Source organism: Cervus elaphus, chromosome 20 (genome assembly GCF_910594005.1).
Source record: "Cervus elaphus chromosome 20, mCerEla1.1, whole genome shotgun sequence".
In the NCBI taxonomy this organism is placed as follows: domain Eukaryota; kingdom Metazoa; phylum Chordata; class Mammalia; order Artiodactyla; family Cervidae; genus Cervus; species Cervus elaphus.
The window spans coordinates 42042415-42064146 of record NC_057834.1 but is presented as its reverse complement, the minus strand read 5'-3'; the positions used below and the strand labels follow the sequence as shown (position 1 = coordinate 42064146).

The 21732-nt window shown below is 42.0% G+C and overlaps 2 protein-coding genes across 2 annotated transcripts in view; both read left to right on the top strand.

Moving 5' to 3' along the window:
- Window positions 1-2917: 2917 nt before the first annotated feature.
- LOC122676890 (40S ribosomal protein S27-like) lies at window positions 2918-4561 on the top strand. The gene has a single exon (XM_043876455.1). The coding sequence runs from the start codon at window positions 4249-4251 to the stop codon at window positions 4504-4506; it is 258 nt and encodes an 85-aa protein (XP_043732390.1). The 5' UTR covers window positions 2918-4248; the 3' UTR covers window positions 4507-4561.
- Window positions 4562-10767: 6206 nt separating this feature from the next.
- SNX27 (sorting nexin 27) overlaps window positions 10768-21732 on the top strand; it is a 76767-nt gene continuing 65802 nt past the window's right edge. The window contains exon 1 of the mRNA XM_043876454.1: window positions 10768-11272. Coding sequence (XP_043732389.1) covers window positions 10962-11272 — 311 coding nt within the window. The 5' untranslated portion in view covers window positions 10768-10961. The remainder of the gene's footprint in view (window positions 11273-21732) is intronic.

Below are 21732 nucleotides of genomic sequence, written 5' to 3'. Positions count from 1 at the left end.
TGCTCACTCATGTTGAACTTGTGGCCGATTGGACTCTTCTTTAGAGTCTACCCAGCAAACTTTCTTTTAGGCATGTGAGCTGGGCATGTGATCCAGGTTTGGATTATCATAGTTCTTCATTCTCCAGGCAACTTCAATCAGTCCAAGTGGTAGGCACATGACTCAAGGAATGGCCAGAGTCCTTCCCTAGAAAATTATACACAGATGCTGAGAAAAACAAGGTGGGTTTTTTTTTTTTTTTTTTGCTAATAGACAAAGAAACAGAGTTGAGCAGAAACAAAAGGCAGAAGAAAAAGAGGATAGCATTTCTTTGTGTCAGACCTTAAGGCCTAGGCTCCTTTAGCTTTTGTTTTAAATCTGTGAACTACCCCAGAGTGGCAGATCATTTTCTTCAGAAATGGCCACCATGATATATCCCATCCCACATACTCTAATTACAATGCAACACTGACACTCCTTCTGTGGAGTGGTGATGTCTGTATCCCTGCCTCTTGTACCTGGACAGACCTTTGTGACCACTTAATCTGAAAATGTATGTGGAAGTGGCGCTATGTGACTTCTGACACTGAATCATAAAAATGCCATACACTATTGCTTTATTCTCTGGGGACTTCTGACTTTGGAACTCAGGCACCGTGCTTGATGAAGCCAGGAGCTACATGAAGAGACCATAGGGGTCATGCCAACAGCTCTAGATGAGGTCCCAGCAGACAGCGTCAACCAGAAATGAGACATATCCAGATGAACCCAGGCATCGAGTCACCTTGAGCCTCAGTCTTCCCAACTGAGGTTCCAGGCATTGAGGGGCAGGAACGTCACCCCCACATATCCTATCTGAATTCCTGACCCATACAGTCCACAGAATAATAAAATGATAGTGCTATATCACTAAACTTTGCGATGGTTTGTTACACAGCTACATTTAGCAGAAATACTCAGTGTCCTTCTTAGCTATGTGAACCAACAAATTTTCTTTTTTGCTTAAGCTAGTTTGAAATGAGTTGCTCTCCTTTGCAACTAAAGGAATCTTGACTCATAAACCCTCTGTGCTCAGTTGCTCAGAAGTGTCTGACTCTTTTGAGCCTATGGACTGTAACCCACCAGTCTCCTCTGCCCATGGAATTTTCCAGGCTAGAATACAGGAATCGGTTGGCATTTCCTACTCCAGGGGATTTTATTTTTTACCACTAGCACCACCTGGGAAGCCCCCATCAACCCTCTGTGCTAAGTCACTTCAGTTGTGTCTGACTCTTTTGCAACCCTATGGACTGTAGCCTGCCAGGCTCCTCTGTCCATGGGATTTCAAGGCCAGAATACTGGAGTGGGTTGCCGTTTCCTTCTCCAGGGGATCTTTCCGACCCAAGGATTACACCTGGGTCTCTTATGTCTCCTGCATTGGCAGGTGGGTTCTTTCCCATTAGTGGGAAGCCTCTGTGCTGTGCTTAGTCACTCAGTCGTGTCCGACTCTTTGTGACCCCCATGGGCTGTAGCCCACCAGGCTCCTCTGTCCCTGGGGATTCTAGAGGCAGGAATACTAGAGTGGGTTGCCATGCCTTCCTCCAGGCGATCTTCCCAACCCAGGGATCGAACCCACATCTTCCACATTGCAGGTGGATTCTTTACCAGCTGAGCTACCAAGGAAGCCTGGGAAGCCTCCAGTTTCTAGGAATTATCCATTCTTGCAAATCAGTTACTCAGTTTACCAAAAAAAAGGTGGTTTTTCACATGGTCTTCACAGGAAAAAAGTGCAAAAAGATAGTGAAAAAGAAAGAAGAGTCAGAATTAGGGCAAAGGCCTAAAAAAGGAGTCTTCTTTCTGTTTTCTTCAATCCATGACTTCACGGGAAATGGCACGCCTTATCTCCTCATTCAAATTATGTCATTTTTCTGCTTAGGATTGGGTGCTAGCCACTGATTCACTGAGTGACTTTTGACAGTCATTGTCACCTTGCTGGGTCTATTTCCTTTTTCAAAGGGTGATAGTGGTGGGAGCTAGTTCTTTATCAGCAAAATGAGGGCTAGATGTGGTATTTATTAGCATTCTTAATAACAGCCCTGAGCTAAGTATTATGTTAGGTGTTTCCCACGTATTCCCACTTGCTCCCCACCATGCCGCTAGGCAGCAGATAGTATTAGCCACTTTACAGTCCTTTCCTTAACTAACACGCTATCCACCCTGTTGAACTTCTTCTCTAGTGCCTCTCACTATGATACACTCTGAGGGCGTGACAAGTCACATGGGACAAGTTCCTCATTTTTAAGAAGCTTATGTTCAGATTGGAAAGGTAAGGCTAAACTAGGTAATAAATTGTTACAATCTAAACTGAGTAGCTCTGGCCATATATGCAACCAGAGTTATATTTATTACTTATCATCGTGTAACAGGTTACCACAAATTGAACAGTTTAAGACAATACACATTTATAATCTCACAAGTTCTGTGGTCCAGGAGTCTGGGTTCAGCTTAGCTGAGTTATCTGTAGGGTCTCACAAGCCTGCAACAAGGCATTGGCTGGGTTGTGTTCCCAAGTTGAAGCCAGGATCCTCCTCCAAGCTCATGAGGTTGTTGTAACAATTTCTTGCAGATTTAGGACTGAGGGTCCTATTTTCTTGCGGTCAGCAGGGGGCAGCTCTCAGATCCTAGAGGCTCCTGCAGTTCCCTCCCACGAGCCTTCTCCACAGGCAGTTCACAACATGGCAAAGTTCTTCTTCAGGGCCAGCAAGAGACTCTCACGCCAGTCAGCAAGAAAGGAGTGTTATATAACGTGTCTGTAACCATGAGAGTGACACACCATTATCTTCACCATGTTCTACTGCCTAGAAGCAAGTCACAGGTGCCACCCACACTCAAGACGAGGGAATCACACAAGGATGTGACTCACTGAGGGGGTGATGGGGTCATGGAAAGGTGTATTTGCTGCAGGAATTAAAAAAAGTGAGAGGGGTCAGAGTAAACTGGAATCCTCAGGGGAGGTTTTACGGAGGGACTTAGGCTACAGTTTGAAGGATGAGTAGAAGTGAGACCAGCAAAGAGCGGAAGAGAAGAGGCAGGACATCAAGGGCTAAAGAACGATATGAGTGATGGTGTGGAGGTGGGGTTCTCCTCACAGTACACAAAAAGCTAACAGAAACCTGCTGACTTTGTACATCACAAAGGGTAGGAGGACCTTTTTTTTTAACCAAAAAGGAAGTTGGATAATGGAGAGTCCTGGCCTTGGTGTCAGAAAATGTGGGTTCCAGATTCAGTTTTGCTATTAACTAGCAGTGTGATTGGGGTCTGCTGGTTATCCAAGTCTTGTTTCTCAAAAACGCTTTTATTTACCTGGTTATTGTGAGGACTAAACACGCTCTTGACTAGGTGCTCTGCAAACTGTCCTATTTCCAAAGGTAGCTTCATCAACTTTCAAGTCCCTGATCTCTCTGGGTCCCCCAACTCTCTGACTCCTCTTTCTCAGTCTTTCCCCGTTCTCCTTCCTCTTAAAGTCTGCTAAATTTGATGAGGGAGAGCATTCTCTGGGCTCTGACCTTGGCCCGTCTCTCACTCACTACCCTTCTGCCTTGGGACTCTCAGGAGCCCCACCCAAGACTGATGGCTCCCAAATCTACGCTCCAGCCCAGACCCTTTCTCCCAATGCCAGACTCATGCATCCAACCAGTAACTGATCAATTCTTGGGTAGCCCGCAGGCCCCTCAAACCCAACATACCCCAAACTGAATTATCTTTCCGCCCAAACTTTTTCCTCTTCCGTTTCATGCCTGCTCTTAAAGAATCCCACTGGCAAATCATCATTCTTTCTTCCCCTACCCACCTGAGAGCCAAAAGGTCACCAAGTCCTTTTTCTTTAGCTTTTCTTCCCTCCATCACCACTGCCCTCGCTTGAATCTCATCAATTCTCACCTGAATCACTGCAGTCACTTCTTAACTGATCTATCTCATTCTATCTCCACACTGCACAAAATGAAACTTCTGAAGCACAGATCTGATGATACTGCTGCTCTGCTCAAAAGCATTCAGAGGCCCCCAAGTACTTCGGAATGACATCCAAACTCCTGGGTACCCTCTTCAGCATCTGAAACCCTCCTGGATCTGACTCTTGCCCACTTCTCCTGTCTCCTCTGTGCCCACTTCCTCCCTGTCGCCTCTGCTCTGGCTTGCAGTTCTTACACTGCTCCATGTTCTTACAAATCTCTGTGTGTCCTGCCATATTTAAAATGGATAACTTTCCAGCAGTGAAAATCTCATGAGAACATGCTTCTCGCAAAGGGTCTTCTTCATTCCTCTCCAGAAGAGGAGAAGAAGAAACACAAGAAGAAGAGCCTGGTGCAGAGCCCCAATTTCTATTTCATGGATGTAGAATGCCTTGGATGCTATAAAATCACCATTGTCTTTAGCCATGCACAAACAGTAGTAGTTTTGTGTATTGGCTGCTCTACTGTCCTCTGCCAGGCTGCAGGAGGAAAAACAAGGCTTACAGAAGGATGCTCCTTCAGACGGAAGCAGCACTAAAAGTACCCTGTATCAAGATGAATGGGAAACCATCCCGATAAAGACGTGTTGGATACATCCTGTTTATTGTCTTGTTTTACTCCTAGGAAGCTCCTACCACACATATTCAGGGGCAACCAGAAGAGTGGACTCTAGAGTCACTCAAGAGTCTGGGGCAAGTAAGTGGCCAAGTACTTAAAAAGTCTATTTGGGACATTGCTATCCCTAGGTTCATGGAGTAAATCTGCAGAGTTTGATTAAAAACTGGAATAGTATGTAAATAGGGTATTTCCTTTTACTTGTATGTTTTCTTAGAACTAAGAACTGACAGTTGATACTTAAAACACAATCCAGCACACCACTTTAATATAAAACAGCTTAGGATCCTTTATTTACAGTTCTCAGAAGCCTTGTTTGGAGGCGTATGAGTGTAGAGGTTGCTGCTAGCACCTGGTCTGGGGCTAGAACTCCCCAGTCCCCTATAGTTAAAGACTTGTCCAAGCAGAGGTTAGTGTCTTATACTCCACAGCCAGTGTTGCAGCTGATTCTGGGCTGGTGGGGGTTGTGGACTCATGAATGGAGGGGATGAATGTGTGGATGTGTAAGAACCTAGAGGTAAAGGAGGAAAGGAAATAGAAGACGGATGAATAGAGGTGAATGAGGGTGGTACCTGAACTTTTCGAGATACAGATGATGATTCTTTACCTGACTGTGTACCTAGAGTTTGTTGAAACTGTCTGTATCTTGTTTAGGAAGGCATTGTATGCTGGAAAAAGAATAAGAGAGATGTCAACAAGGAGATCTATTTTCACTGGAGTCAGGCTTTAAGGATCAAGTCTGTTCTTAAGTATTGCTATAAAAAAGTAATGCTTCAAATTAAATAACACTATATACTTAACAGGAAATTTTTATTCAGTGATTTTTAGAGGTATTCCAACTTTTGTCTGAAAGATGGGAAATGCACGTGTAGATAATGGTATGTTCTGTGTTGCCTGAATCATCTCTCACTGTGTATTTGAACAAAACTAGCTATAAACTAAAGTTCAGCAGTGATTTCCACTTCTGAGTGGTATTTGTTTGCCACATGCAGTTTATTGCTTCTCAGTAAGTTGGGCAGGATCTTTGGTCCACCAGGTGACGAGGTAGGGAGGCTAAGTCAGTTTCAATTGCATGTCCCAAATTAGATGTGATAAACAGCTAATTTTCATCCTCATTTAGTTTGTGAAATAAAATGGAGGCAGTTTCCAAGTTTAAAGTCCACAGTGCTGAATATAAGGACTCCTTACCTAGAAAGAGGGAAGTTGTTGATGCCAGCACCACCAAGAGGGTAAAGAGGAGAATCTGGCAAGAACCTGCGAACTTCTGTAGAACACCCGAACCTTCATATTGATCTATGCATTGGCAGAATAAAAGAAGATAGTTTTTTGATACATCCAGGACAGATGTCGCATTTAAAAATTGTGTGCTCCTGAGATGTCTAGCTGAAGCACTCAAAACCTAGCCCTTTAGGAAATTCTTTTTGTTTTTTACCAGAGAAAAAGTGGTGAACTGTGCTTGGCGTCTCTACCTCTTTTTGGCTTTTTACCACTGTAATGTAACAAACTACAATTTTTGAGCCTTTCTTTTCAGCTTGCAAAGGAATGTTTAAATTCTCTGCCACTGTAAAATGCCTGTTATCTTTCCTATGTACTTTAACTCCAGGTGACGTGCTTCAACTTTTAATCCCTCTAACCTGAAACAATGACCTCTTAAATCCAGGAGCCACTTGTCTTTTTTGTTCAGCTGTCATTTCTAGGGAACATAATGCTTTGTATATAACTTTGTCCTCAATAAAACTTCAGACTTATGTCTTTTGAAGTGAAAAAATAATAAAATAAAATGAATAGCTGTCAAGGACCAACAATACAGCACATGGAACTCTCTCAGTGTTGTGTGGTGGCCTGGATGGGACCAAAGTTTGGGGAAGAATGGATACATGTGTATGTATGGCTGAGTCCTTTTGATGTTCACCTAAAACTGTCACAATATCATTAATCAGTTACACGCCATACAAAATAAAAAGCTGAAAAAAAAAATCTCTCTGTGTCTTGTCAGAATGTCCTTCCACCACTCCCCTTCCCTGCCTTGCTAACTCATCTTGATCAGTCAGCCGCTCCACGCGGAAGCCGGCTCTGATGTGCACCCAGCGGCCGGTGCAGCCTCTGTCACAGCTCTCATTGCTCAGGAGTGCCAAGGCTCGTATTGTAATCACTTTTTCTTTTGCTCTCTCTCTTGCTAGATTCTTGAGAGCAGTAATGGCGTCTTATTTTATTTTCCTAGTTTGATGCTCTGATCACCTTTTCTTCCAATCTTATCCTTCTAAGTATTTTCTGTATTTATTTTGTGAATGGGCAACACATTCATCTATCTAAAAGAACTTACAGAATGGTATATAGTGAAATGTCTCCCACTCCTGTCCTCCCTGCTCCCTGCAGTTGTCCAGTCCCCCTTTCCAGAGGCAATCAATGTTACTGGTTTCTCGTGAATGCTCAGTCTTGTCTGACTCTTTGCGACCCCATGGACTGTAGCCCGCCAGGTTCCTCTGTCCATTGAATTTTCCAGGCAAGGATACTGGAGTGGTTTGCCATTTCCTACTCCAGGGGATATTCCCAATCCAGGGATTGAACCTGAGTTTCCTGCGTCTCCTGCATTGGCAGGCAGATTCTTTACTACTGTGCCACCTGGGAAGACCTTCTTATAAATAATTCTAGAGACATAAACATATCTATGGTTCCCTTTTATGCAAAAGTGGTATCATACTCTACAGACTGAGCTGCACCTTTTCATTTAACTGTGTACAGTGTCCATGAAGTCATTCCTCTTTAGTAAAGAACTTCCTTATTCTTTACTTACAGTTTTTCAGTTTTCCATTGTGGAACATTATTTCCTAGCTTTTGTGAAGACAAACAATACTGCAATGACTAACTTCACAAAAATGTCATTTCACACATGTGCAACTGTGACAGTAGAATGAACTCCTACAAGCAGAACTGATAGATCAAGGAGTATGCACATTTGTAGGTTTAATCATGTCATATTGCCTTCATGGAGTTTGTAGATACCATGTTTGGATCCCTAGCCACCATTACAGAGTGTAAAGCAGATAGGCATTCAGGATATCTTTGACAAATACATAAATGAAGAAGAAAAAAAAAAAAAGCCCAGCTCTTTTAGTGGAAATTCTCTTTTCCTTTCTCTGATGCCTTGCTTTGTTGGATAAATTTCTTCCCATCCAGTGCTCTGTTCAAACCAAATGATTCATGTTCAATATCAATGCCATTATTATTTTGGAGCAAAATTCTCATTCCAACTTCTATTCATTTCCATACCTATTTAACTAATCAAGATCCCTCTTTGTTAGCTTGGTTATAAAATATGGCACATTAATTTTATGTTATAATATAATAACTTTGAGTCCTCATCCCACATTTTAGTAAGATATCTTAGTTATTCCACTGGGGTTGTTTTTTTGGCTGCATCTCTTGGCTTGTGGGATCTTAGTTCCCTGGCCAGGGACTGAACCAGCACCCTCAGCTCTGAAAGCAGAGTCATCAGGGAATTCCCTATTTTACTGTTTTCCCCCCGCCTGCGCTTATATAGTCCATAAATTCTTTGGAGGGGTTGCTTGTTGCTTTTACAAGTCATCAAACCTCTGTAAATTAACTTTTATTCTCTTCTAACTATGTATCCCTGTTGTTTTTCCTAGATTCACACCTTATTAGCTGTGTGAGCTCTCTATGCCTGTTTACTTAATCTATGAAATACAGGACTTTAAAGAGTTGTGAGAAAAAAAAAAAAAGAGTTGTGAGGACTAAATGAGATTACAAAGTGTTTAGCATTTAGTGCTTAATGTTTGGCACGGTGGCTTAGAGGGTAAAGCGTCTGCCTGTAACACGGGAGACCTGGGTTCAATCCCCGAGTCGGGAAGATCCCCTGGAGAAGGAAATGGCAACCCACTCCAGTACTCTTGCCTAGAAAATCCCATGGACCGGAGAAGCCTGGGAGGCTTCAGTCCATGGGGTTGCAAAGCATTGGATACAACTGAGCAACTTCACTTCACTCACAATGTGCAGAGAGACAGTCCTTCATGGGTTTTTTATGCTTTTTACCCACCTTCCTGGGGCGTCGCAGGGGGCACATTAGTAAAGAATCTGCAACAGACGTGGGTTTGATCCCTGGGTTGGGAAGATCCCCTGGAGTAGGAAATGGTAAACTGTTCCAGTATTCTTGCCTGAAAATTTCCATGGTCAGAGGAGCCTAGCAGGCTACAGTCCATAAGGTTGCAATAAGTCAGACACAACTGAGCATGCACATACACACATCCACCTTCTTGCACATGACAAGAATGTAAGGCCCTGACCATTTTTTACCAGGGTTATTTCTCAGGGTTATGTTTACAGTGAGCAGATGTGAGGAATGAAATAAGCTCTCCCTCCAGGATAAATAATACGTTTGCTTACTACTCCCTACAAAATGGTGTAGGTTCCCCAAGCTCAGTGTTCCCCAACTGTGGAGTTTAAGACCACCAAGTACACAGCATTCATCTGAGCCTTCATGTCATCCTCATGGCACTTGGTGGGGCAAGAGGAATTAATACAAAGGGTCTGAAGTTGTTGCTACTGTCGTGAATAAAATTCCTCTGTCTCTGGCCCAGGAATCTTGGATCTTTTTTCAGCATTCATGAAACAGTAACAGACTTATTAGCTTGCCAGACTTGAGCAGTAAGTGCTTAAGCAAGCTATTTTTCATATTTTTGTTCTTGTTCTTCTTACTTGACTTGCCAGGCATTCTGCACAATATTTGTAAGTTTGTGTTTGTGTAGTTAGCCAAAAAACATCAATTACTGCTATTTACAAAGAACACTACTGTGCTCTTGGGGGAAACAAAATGAATTTGAAACACAGGTAACTTCAAAATCATTGTGTAATACTATGTTATCATTTATATGTGAAATCTAAGACATAAAACACAGTAGTGAACATAACAAAAAAGAAACAGATTCTCAAAGAAAGAAAGAAAGAAAGAAAGAAACTCTCAGATACAGAAAACAAACTAGTGTTACCAGTGTGGAGAGGGAAGGTAGAAGGAGCCTGATAGGGGTTGGGAATTAAGGGGTACAAACTACTGGGTATAAAATAAGTAAGTTACAAGGCTACATTGTGCAGCACTGGGAACATAGCCAATATTTTATAATAATTATAAATGGGGTATAATCTTTAAAACTTGTGAATCACTATGTTGTATCCCTGAAACTTACTTAATATTGTAAATCACTATATTTCAGTAAGGAAAAAAAAAAGAACATTTTAAAACTAAAAAAAAAAAAAAACAAACAAAAAAAAAACCCAAAGAACAAAATCACTACTCAATTGAAATTATTACTTGGCCACTCTAATATCCAGGTCTAAATCACTGAGACTATAGTTTCCTCTCCATAAGTTTTTACATAGATGGGGCACTCTGGGTTGAGAAGATCCCCTGGAAAAGGAGATGACAACCTGCTGCAGCATTCTTGCCTGGAAAATTCCAAGGACAGAGGAGTCTGGAGGGCTATAGCCCATGGGGCCCCAAAAAGAGTCAGACACAACAGTTCTTATGTAGTTGCAACATAAGAAAAGAATGTTGCACAAAAATAACTGGGCTTTAGTTCCTATTACTTAATAGCTGGATGACTTTGGTTCAGTTTCCTCATATGTTAAATAAAGAAATGAATTCATGACCCAGTTGTCTCACAAGATTGTTGGAGTCCCGAAATAAAATAATGTATGTAGGGACTTCCCTGGCAGTGCAGTGGTTAAGACTTCTGCACTTCCATTGCAAGAGGCAAGGGTTCCATTCCTGGTGGGGGAACTAAGATTCTGTATGCTGGCAGGCAGGACTTGGGGGGAAAAAAAGAAAGTAATAATGATGTATGTAGACACAAAATACTGAGCAAACGAGTTATAATTTAAGACTGTGTTGAATCACAAATGTCAAATCTGTCCTATTAGAATTGTTTTTAGAAGTTATGAAATGAAAGGAAAATTAAATTTGCCCCGCACCAAAAGATGAATCTGTCACCTACATTCTAGGCCGGATTAGGGACTCCCGGTCCACCAGGATAAAACGAGTATAAAAGACGAACTACAACCCCCAGCAGGCTTTGCGCCCCGAATTGCGTCGTATAACCTCAGCTCCGGCCCGGGCCCAGCCCTCTCCCCGCCCCCACCAATCAGAAACTACATCTCCCAGGAGGCTTCACGGCATCTAACCGTCCTCTTTTCCCCCCGCCCCCTGTCTCCCCTTAACCCGCGCCGGTAGCTCCGTGGCCGACTAGGGTCCGGCGGTCGGCGGAGCGGGCGCGCGCGCCGGGGGTCGCGCGGCGGCTGAGAAGGGCGAGCACGCGCGGAGGGAGTGGAGGTGTAGCGGGGTGGGAGTACGGCTTGCTAGCTCGCAAGATGGCGGACGAGGACGGGGAAGGGATTCACCCCGCAGCCCCTCACAGGAACGGAGGTGGCGGCGGCGGTGGGGGGTCTGGGCTCCACTGCGCCGGGAACGGCGGCGGGGGAGGCGGCGGCCCGCGGGTCGTGCGCATCGTCAAGTCCGAGTCCGGCTACGGCTTCAACGTGCGGGGCCAAGTGAGCGAGGGCGGGCAACTGCGGAGCATCAACGGAGAGCTGTACGCGCCGCTGCAGCATGTGAGCGCCGTGCTGCCCGGGGGGGCAGCCGACCGGGCCGGGGTGCGCAAGGGGGACCGCATTCTGGAGGTGTGAGTATTGGGGCTGCCCGCTGTCCCACCCCGCCCCCTCCCCTCCGTCTGTCCCTGCATTTCTCCTCTAACCCTGTCACCCTCAGGCCGCACCTCCCTGCAACCCCCGAACCGGCCCTCCGGTCCCCCGCCCCTCCACGGAGGTTGCCCCTTTTACCTCCCCACACCCTGGGTTTCTGGGACCCCCACCTCCCTCCCTGTAATCTCCCAGCGTCCCTCCTGCTGTTACCCCTGCCCCCATTGCTTTGGCTTCTTTTCTGTCCCGCTTGCCTTCCCCCCTCGGCATGCTGCCGCCTTCTCCGCTTTCCTCTTGTTGAACCTCTTTCTGCTTCTGACTGACAGCATCTCCTTTTCTCACCCAGCCACTGTGTGTCCCCCCCCTCCCCAAGTTCTCATCTTGAACATCATAGTTTCTTGCGCTCTACCACTCCTTTCAGCCCCCGTGGACCGTCCCTTCTGTCCTCTAGACCAGAGGCAGGACCTTTGGTCTGCTCCTACTTTTCTCCGAAAACAGATCCCTCCACGCCGCACTCCCTTTTCTTCCCTTAGCTACCCTCTCCTATGGTTAAGCACTCGCTGTATTTTTGTATCCTACCGTGTGTCCCCTCTTTTTGTGTATTCATACTCCAAGAACACCTTCTTCTCTGACCCTTGGGGTTCTTTTGGTTGGTGGCGGTGGTGGCGGTGGCGGCGTCGTCTTTGGCACGATGGTTTGTCTTCACAGTAGTCCCTACATCACATCAGGATTTTGAATCTAGTGTCTCCATCACACCTCTCTGAGAGCACCTCTGTTCTGGCCCTCGTCTTCACTCCTGCACGCTACTCATACTTCTTTTGAGTCAGAGCTTTATGGTAGAACGCTCCCTAGCTGGTACTTCCCCCTAACTACAGCCCTTTTGGGGTCTTGACCTCCCCACTTTCACAGGGCATGCCGTTTTCATTCTCTGCTGTCTTCCCTTGTTATCTCAAGCTTCATTTTTATTCTTTCTCTCCTCTGGGTTGCTTTCCCTTTCTTCTCTTTTTAGGCTCCTTCTGCTGTTGCAGTCCTTCCTCTTTCCTTGCTCCACCCCTCCCCCTTCATATTCCTTCATCCTTACTTCCTCACTGCATCCCTTAAAACTCTGGCAGGATGCTGCCCTGTTTTGCAGTTTCTTTGCAGACCTCCTCCACTTCTTTAATCCAGCTGTTACATGTGTGTTTTTATACTTTGTATTAAAATTTATATAGTGCTTGCTGAGTGACTGGTAGATGGTGTATACGCTCTCTCCCTTCTCCTCAGCAGTCTTCTATCTTACTGCCTTGTATATTCCTTTTCCCCCACACTTCTGTTCTTCCTTTCAGAGTTTAGATTTGCCCTCATGAATCTTTCTCTCTTTTCTTTCTTTCTTTTTTTTTTTTTTGGCCTTGCTTTGCTCCTTGCAGGATCTCCGTCCCCCTACCAGGGATCTAACCACCACCCCCCGCCCCCGCCACGGCAGTGAAAGCTCAGAGTCCTAACCACTGGACCGCGAGGGAATTCCCTCTTTCTCATATTTAACTGTAATTTCCCTAACCTCCAGCCTTTCCTCTAGTAGGACAGTAGGTTTGATCAAAGTTTCAAGGGAATAGTGTTTTGAAGGACCCGTAGCGGGTCTATCCTTTCTTATTCAGCTCATGCCTCTTACCTTTATCCTTGACCTTCTTACTCTGTGGTATCCCTTCATTCTGTTTCCTCTTACCTTACACTATAAGAAAGAGTAGCTCACCAAATTAAGTGTTTGAAGCTATTATACCTTTCCTCTGTCCTTTTTGTAAATGGATGAGTTATTTTTCTGTTAATGTCCTACAGTGTTTCTGGTTCTCTCTGGCAGTATATTAATCTTTTGAGGTTTTATTCTCAACCTTTTGTTTTATACCTGGGCACCTAATTCTTTGTTTTTTCCCTAGATAACTCAAAATCTGTGACTGACGTTTCCTTTTGGTAGAAGCTCTTGGAATTGTCATTTTCCTTTCCTTTTCAAAGTTAATTTTGGATCCAGCTGTTTATTTTTAAATTTAAAACTGAAGTGTTTATTTAAAATTATAAATTTATCATAGAGTTCTAAATCATTTACTCTTTACTGGAGGTAAAGGGACTAAACTGAAACAAAGAATTCTGTAGAAGACAACAGCTAACATGACCATTTTATATATACTAAGTAGTGTAGCTGGTGGCTTCTTGCCTTTTCTGTGGTTTTTGCCACAGAGTTCAGATATAAACTAGATGTTGTAAAGGAGACCCCAGGTGATTCCCTACAGAAGGACTTGCCTCAGGCACAGGTTCCAGTCTAGGCCCATTTCTCCTTCTAGAGAAAAGACATTACATTTTAGCACATCATTAGTGGTGAGTGGAGAACTTTATTTTCGTGGGCAGGGCAAAAAAGAGCACTCTTTGCTTAGAGAACCTTTCTTGGAAGGTTGTGATGATCAGATATCTTCCAGACATTGGTTTCTCACCTTCCAACTGTATTTTGATTTCCAAATTCTTTGAGGCATCTCTGCTAATAGTGAAAATAGTGATAGTTGCACCACAGAGCCAGTGTAGTTGGTAATTTGTTTGCGTCCTCAACTATACAACTTCCTTCCTTCCTTCTACTAAAGTCTGCATTTTCTCCTTAAGTTTTCAAGTGAGAGGAGGAAATCAGAGACATGGTTCTTGAGGGATATCTGTATCTGGAACTTGTTTTTATCTTGGTTAGGTTGATGCTGATTTTCCTAAAGCATTCTTTAGGCAACACTTTTCTCTGTCTCTCACCCAGTTTCCTTAATTAAGCTCTCTATTGTCCCAGGAAAGTTTTGCATGTTGATGAAGTGCCAGGTAGGGTCAGGGTAGGTCTAGGTAGGTTATTATTGTATAGAGGTAGTTTGTATTGAGTCAAAGGTGGATGTTTGGACCTTGATAATTGCCTTTTTAGACTTTTCTGCTTTCTTTCAATACATAAATTATTACAATTTCCATATGTGCAGTAATTTGGACAACTGACAGAGGTTTGAAAGAATAGAATAACTTTGAGATTTAAGAGAATACAGGCTTGGACAAAAAAGAGCATCATTTCTGTGCATTTCTTTAAAGGCTCCTTACTATGGCCTTGTCCTCATTGAATCTTGGAAAAGTCATTAAACTGAATTCGGTATGGTTTGGTTTGTCCTTCTCTGTTCAAAACTGCCTAGATTCTTAACTGGTTTGGGAAAGAGTCATGTTGCAAGGCTAGATACTAGAGTATGAGCAAGCCTCTGAGTTCTGACTTTTACTGCAGATGGAAAGTTTTTTCAAATGACATTGTTAGTCTCCACCTTGTAATTTCTCAGTGTAATATATATTGAGTGTCTTCCCTGTGATGTGTATATACCTGGAGGCTAGTGAGAAAGGATGCTTTGAGCAAGTAGAACCAAAATAAGTATGTCTTTGCACTAATTATATAGCGTATGAAATATTTGACTTCAGGTTGATTTTTCTTAAGGTAGTTTCATGGACCCTTGATTGATTTCTTAAGAGATGCCTTTCAGAGGGTCTAAGCGTGCACTGTATATGGATATAATACTGTCTGTTTTTGAGAGATTAGGTTTGTCTGTGGCTAGTTTGTTTTGTCTCTTTGGTATTTGTATAATATCGTCTTCAATAAGCATGAACTCTAAGGTTGGCTTGTAAGCATTCAGTATCATGATATGTTTATGCTAGGCAGAGGGTGTATGCCTTACTTCTTGATAGCTGCAAGATAATATAACTTTCCTGTGTTAAATCCTAAGAAAAATTGAAGATGTTTGTGTGTATATATTTATTTGTAATTTATTTTTAAAACTTGTAGATATGCCATAGGCATTCTCTCTCTCTCTTTTTGCTTCATTTTATTTGAAAATTGACTAAAAAGAGGTTGGGGCCACAAGTATTTTTATGAGTTAAAAAGTACCTTCTTAAGATCTGCTTTCTCAGTTGTAGCTGAATTCTATATAGTGTAGATTTTCAAGGTAGATTTTGAAAATGGTGTTTGAAATCATGGTTATTGATCAGAGGAAGTTTTTATGGCAGTGATTCTCAAGCTTTAGTGAGTATAAGAATCACTGGGTTTGCTTGTCAAAAGTATGGATTCTCAGGCTCACCCTTTAAACATTATGATTCAGTAGGTCTTGCATGGTGACCTGAAGTCTTTATTTTTTACTCCCTTGCCAGGTGTGGTTAATACAGTCTACATACTGAACCTATACCTGGAGTGACTCTACAGGCCTTGAATTCTCAGTTCATTTTATTGTCATGGTTATGTAGAGAGTCAATAGTCAAGAAACAAACAAAGTGAAATCCCAGCCCTTAGGACAATCAGTTCAGTAGATAATGGACTAACTATTATACCTAGTCATCTGTACTTTACTGAATCTTTCTTGTTGTTCAGTTGCTTAGTCGTGTCCGACTCTTTGTGACCCCATGGACTGCAGCACACCAGGCTTCCCTGTCCTTCACTATGTCTGGGAGTTTGCTTGAACTCATGTCCATTCAGTCGATGATGCCATTGAATCTTGCTGAGCTGTTGTAATAAAGATGAGGGTTAAGAGGTAGAACAAGATAATAGTAATAATAATCATATCACTTTGCAGTTTGTATAGTGGCTTCCCTGGTGGCTCAGATGGTAAAGGATCCGCCTGCAGTGCGAGAGACCTGGGTTCGATACCTGGGTTGGGAAGATCCCCTGGAGGAGGGCATGGCAGCCCACTCTAGTATTCTTGCCTGGGGAATCCTATGGACAGAGGAGCCTGGTGGCTACGGTCAATCAGGTGGCAAAGAGGCAGAAACAATTGAGCGACTAAGCATACAGCACAGTTTGTGCAGTGTTTTTATGTTTGATTTGATCTTCATAATAGCATTGTGAGATAGGGAAGTCAACTATTCTTGACTGAAGTCACTGAAAATTCTTAAAATTCAGTCACATTCCTGTAAAGTTGGGTAGCAATTGAACTTTGGTTCTATAGTTTTGAAGTGGAACTATTTTATAACTTTATTTACCCTGTTTCTCTTACTGTTAAATTGGGTGGAAGACAGGGACAAAATAGTCATTCTTTGCTGTTATTTTTTGCTATCTTTATCAGTGAAGAGAACATGACGATTGTAACTGTAACCCCAAGAAATAGTTTTAATTCCATAGGGAGTAGGGCAGCAAAATAATACAACTAAATTTGAAAATAACATTATCTTCCCCTCAGAAATGACTTCCGCTACATTGCTGTGACCAGGAAAAAGATCTTTTGTTAGTAACATGAAGATTTGTCTGGGTCATGTAAGTTACTGTGAAAAACAGTTCTCTTTTCAGCCACTACTTTCCAGTTTATTTCAGGAGAGGGTTTGTTACCATGCTGTCAAGGATAATTGTTTTTTTAGATAGGTCCCATTGGGAATAATTCTTATGATCCGTAGATAAGCAAAGAGGCTCAGTTGACAAGCAAACATTTACGATTTATGATCACGGCAGGGCGCTTAGGGAGCATGATCTGTGGCGAGTTCATTTGTTAGATGATGGCACAAAGGATATTGTAGTGGTTTAGGTTGGAGCCAGTTAGGGTCGTTCTGTTCTTCGATTGTCAGCTATATAGATAGTTTCTGTGCTTCCCTTGGGCAGTCTAGTAAGAGCCTATGTATGGGTCCACATTTGGGGAAAAAACTATTCCAGGCCTACATTTGGAAAAAACAGTATCTAGGCAGTTTAAAAATATTAATTGGAACTCATAGTAAGAGATACATTTTGTATTACAACCCAATTAAAAACGACAACAACAAACCAACAACCCACCTGAAACAAGTCTCACAAAACTGTCTTTACTAGGATCTTGCACCCTGGTATTTTTTAGTCTGTTCAGTGTTTTATTTTATTTTATTTTTTTTGTTTGAATGCTGATGTTGACCCACTGCATTAATGTCCTGACTCATTAGGTTGTAATCCACTGTTTGAAAAACAGTGATTTAGAGTGTCACTTTTCTGATTTTGGCCCACTAACATCACCTCATATTCAGCCTGATACCACAATTAAGCACAAGCTATGTGTAAACACTATTAGGCTCATATGAGTCACAGAGTCCCAACATCCCTGCCCTTGAGAAACCTACACTGCAGGTGGGTTAGATCTAACTGCTTGAAGTTAGATCAGAGTTCTGATTGCAGTGCTAATAAGTTTGGATTTTATACTGTTTTTGAGGTCAGAGAATGGTTGTGTGTGCATTAATACCCAGGACTCACTGTGCATTTAGTTTTTATTTAATTATTTATCTGAAGAGGTTGAATAACGTTTACAAGACCAGAGAGGAGAATCACTGTTGGAAGACTTTCAGGGCATCTGCTCTCTTGGGCTGTCTTGTGCTCTTATATAAAGAAGGGAACTAAAGACAACTAAGTTCTAAGCCCCAGAGGTGAGCGTAGCAGATGAGGAACTGGTTACCTTTAATTTGTTTGTGTAGTTTACCTCACAGTCCAGTTCAGCTTCTCAAGTGTCCGTTTCTCTTTCTCTTATGTTTTACGTGACTGTACTTGCTATTGTGTTTACAGTTGATCCTGTGTACTATAGGCCCACTTGTGCTCTGACATACAGATGTTCTGTTTTAGCTGCACTCCTCTGATTTGAAGATGCCTCCTTTAAATCTTTTATTTTGGCATATACAGCATATTTGGGAGTTGAGGGGAACTGAAGGGTCTTAATGCATACAGTACTAAGACTTATACCTGCAGTCTACCTTTAGAATGAAAAAATTCTTACAGATTCTTCAAATAAGTTTTAAGAATTGGTGGTGACTGTACAGTGAATTTCCGCTGTCAGCAATGTGAGGGGTACTTAAGAATTAAATTTGTGCTATAACGTTAATCAAATGCTAAGTAGTATGTGTGTAGCTTCTTTTGTTTGTTACTTATTTTCCCTGCTAACTAATAAAGCTCTCATATAGTTGAAGAAATACACCTGTCTGCAGGGTATTAAAGTTGCAGAGTAAGGTACTGTATTTGAGTACTCTTGTATGTACTTCCTTCAGTGAACTTCCGTTATTATGAAAACATCTTTTAAAAATGATTTGTTTTTGCTTAAGTTCTCTGAAACTGCAGATTCTTGTCTCAGGCCTTAGAGCAAGCCTAGAATGACAGATCTATGTATTCTGTGGACTTGAAGCACAAGTAATTAGTTTACTTCTGTTTGGAAAAGTACAGAGCAGTCTGCAGAGAGTCAGCTGCTTGTGTGGATTTTCTCCCAGCTGCGTTCAAGAGCCTGATTACTCTTAGGGGGAGCTATTCAGTGAATTAACCAGGAAGTTTTCTCTCTCCGCTCTACTCCTCCACCTCCCCCACAGCGCCTTTATATCTGTGTGTCTGTCTAGTTCTGGTTATATTAGTATGTTCTGAAAATTGGGAGGTTGATTAGTTTAATGTTTGGAGATCTTGGAAAATGTGATGACCTCTGTGAAAGTTCTGAAAACTTCTTTGAATTCTTTTGCTAAATCAGTTTAATCATGATAAAATTTGTAATTTATTAAGTGTATAGTTTTTCTATTGAATGTACCATGAAGGTTATGTAATTCTTTTTGCCCATTATGATCATTTTGATTCTGGTAGGGTTAAAAACTTTTTTGGATCTGTTTTCTCAAGGTATGTACCTTACATCTCTTTTCTTAGAAATGACAATGAATTTTGTTTTCTCTCCCTGATGTTTTGAATCTAAGGAAATGTGACACTGAAGTTTCCCTTTATGAATTGTGTGCTGATAGATTATTTTAGATTTCCCTGGCCTACAAAATTATCTTTTATGTTAACTAATTTGGAAAAAGTCTTACTGTAACTTTTTTCTCACTCAATATGTTGAAATAGACTATAGCTTACAAAACCTATACTGTAGTCTGTATTCCTCAGCTTTCAAAAGAAATGGCACAAATTTAAATTGGATTAAAGGATGATGCATTTAATTGCTAGTGGGTCATATCACTTAAAAAGTATCTCTCTTTTTATTAATTTCTAAGGGCTTCTTTCAAAGATGAAGGTATTTTGAGCTCTTTTTTCAATAGTAGTGATAGATTTACACTTATACTCACACTCAAATACGGTACCTCTGAAGACTAGTTGAATATTTAAGAAATGGGTGTTGGGATTCAGGGTGCCGTCTGTCACCCCAGAATAGACTTATCAGATCACGTGAGGAATCATGCTTTTAATAGCTTTATGTGGTAATTCAGAAATAGTAATGAAACAGAACTTTAAAATATTAAGATGCCTTCTTCGGTAATTTACTTGAGTTGCAAACTCAACGGTGGTTGATAAAGCAAGTATATCTTATTTAACTTTCACCATATACCAAACTAAAAGCATTTGGGAGTTGCATTTAAATTGGCTGTAAAGGCTGTGGTTCAAATTATAGCAGATCTCAAGAGCCTGAGTTGGTGTGGAGAAATGGTTTAGGACTGATTATGTTTGTTTTGCTGGTGAATAACTGATTGAGGGGTCCTCAGAAATAGGGTGCATAGGAAGAGAATGAGTTAAGTTAGGGAAACTATTATGGCTATTAGCAACTTTCTTCCCTGTAGCATTCATTATCCCACACTGTAAAGAAGTAACCCATTTTCACATCCAGCTGGTAGCTTAGACGGTAAAGAATCTGTTTTCTATGTGGGAGACCTGGGTTCCATCCCTGAGTTGGAAAGATCCCCCAAAGAGGGGAATGGCTATCCACGCCAATATTCTTGCCTGGAAAACCCCATGGACAGAGGACCCTAGAGAGCTATAGTCCATGGGGTCGCATAGAGTTGGACATGAGAGAGCAACTAACAGTTTCACTTTTATAGAGTTGTTGTATGCTGATCAAGTTTTTAAAGATAAAAATTGAAAAGTAAGTAAACAAAAAAATCTTATCCAGACAAAATAAATATATCTTTACAGCTTTAGCATCAGAAATGTCTTCAAGACTTTACTGGTAATATTTAGCCTCTATTATGTGAGGAAACCCATTGTGTTTAATTTTTTCTTACTAAGCGTGGTGCATTTATTTTTTATGAGATGAAACAGTATAATTATAATAGATTTTATTCCCAGAATTAACATAAAATAAAGGCTGCTTTTTACATGTCAGCATGTTTGTTTCTTTTTCCTTTTTCTTACCTCATTTTGCTATCCTTGGAATTAAGGTTTTTTTTTTTAATTAATAAAAACTTTTATTTTCAGTATACTTCAGTAAAGGAAAACATAGCCTCACTTTGAAATTGCTTACATAATTGAATGTCATATTTTATTCTTAAGCATTATTTTTATTGCTTCCCATAATAGGAAACAAAACTGTCACTAATACTAAAACTTGAAAAATGTAGAGCTTGCATAATATTTTTAGTACTTCCCTCTAAATAGTGAACAGGATCTTCCTGGTGGCTCAGTTGGTAAAGAATCTCCTGCAATGCAGGAGACTCAAGTTAGATCCCTGGGTTGGGAAGATCCCCTGGAGAAGGGAATGGCAACCCACTCCAGTTTTCTTGCCTGAAGAATTCGATGGACAGAGAAGCCTGGTAGACAACAGCCCACAGGGTCACAAAGAGTCGGACACAACTGAGAGTGACTAACACTTTCACACTTTGACTAAACAGTGAAACCTGTATAAAAATTAAAAATAAGGAATTGTCAGGCGAGTGTATGCTCCTTGGTTCTTTGTCTCGTCACAACAAAAATTTGGAATGACGAACATTAAAGCCGCCTCGGCGGGTCGCAGCTCTCGGGTCTTGGACAGACCGTGTTATAGCTCTCAGGTCTCCAATGGACCGTGTTACAGCTCTTAAGTAAATCAGTGTTACAGCTCTATTTTATTTAGATAATAGCAGGAAAATCCATCTTCGAGGAGTGAGGGCACGTGGATCCAAAGACGGGAAGAGAAGAGCGCTCCATTGCGCGCGCGGGGGTGTGTGGGGGGGGGGGGGGCGGGGCGCGCCCTTTGGCTCCTCTTTTTGTATGTTTTTTCCTTCCCCCCCCCCCCCCCCCCCCCCCCCCGGGCCTGTCCTATGCAAATTGGGCTTCGGTAGGAGCGCTGTCCTCCCTGAAGTCCCCCGCTCCTGTCCTTGGACTTTGCTTTGACCTTCCTCTGCTCTATTTTCCCTGGCTTTTCCCTCCTGTCTTTTGGTCACCGCCATTTTGGACTCCTTTTCCCTATTCTAACTACCTAACAGAATGAAATTATGAAAGTGCATGAAGGAAAAGTAGTATGAGTTTGTATGCTGGCCTTAATAATCACCTTTCATTCATTCAGGGAAAAATTTTTTTAAATTTTTATTATTTGTTTATTTTTGGCTGTGTGTTTATTTTTGTCCTGTTGCGGTGCACAGGCATCTCACTGTGGTGGCTTTTCTTGCGGAGCATGGGCTCTAGAGTGTGTGGGCTTCTAAGTAGCTGCAGCGCGTGCTCTCAGCTCTTGCGGTTCCCTGACTCTAGAGCACAGAGGCTCAGTAGTTGGGA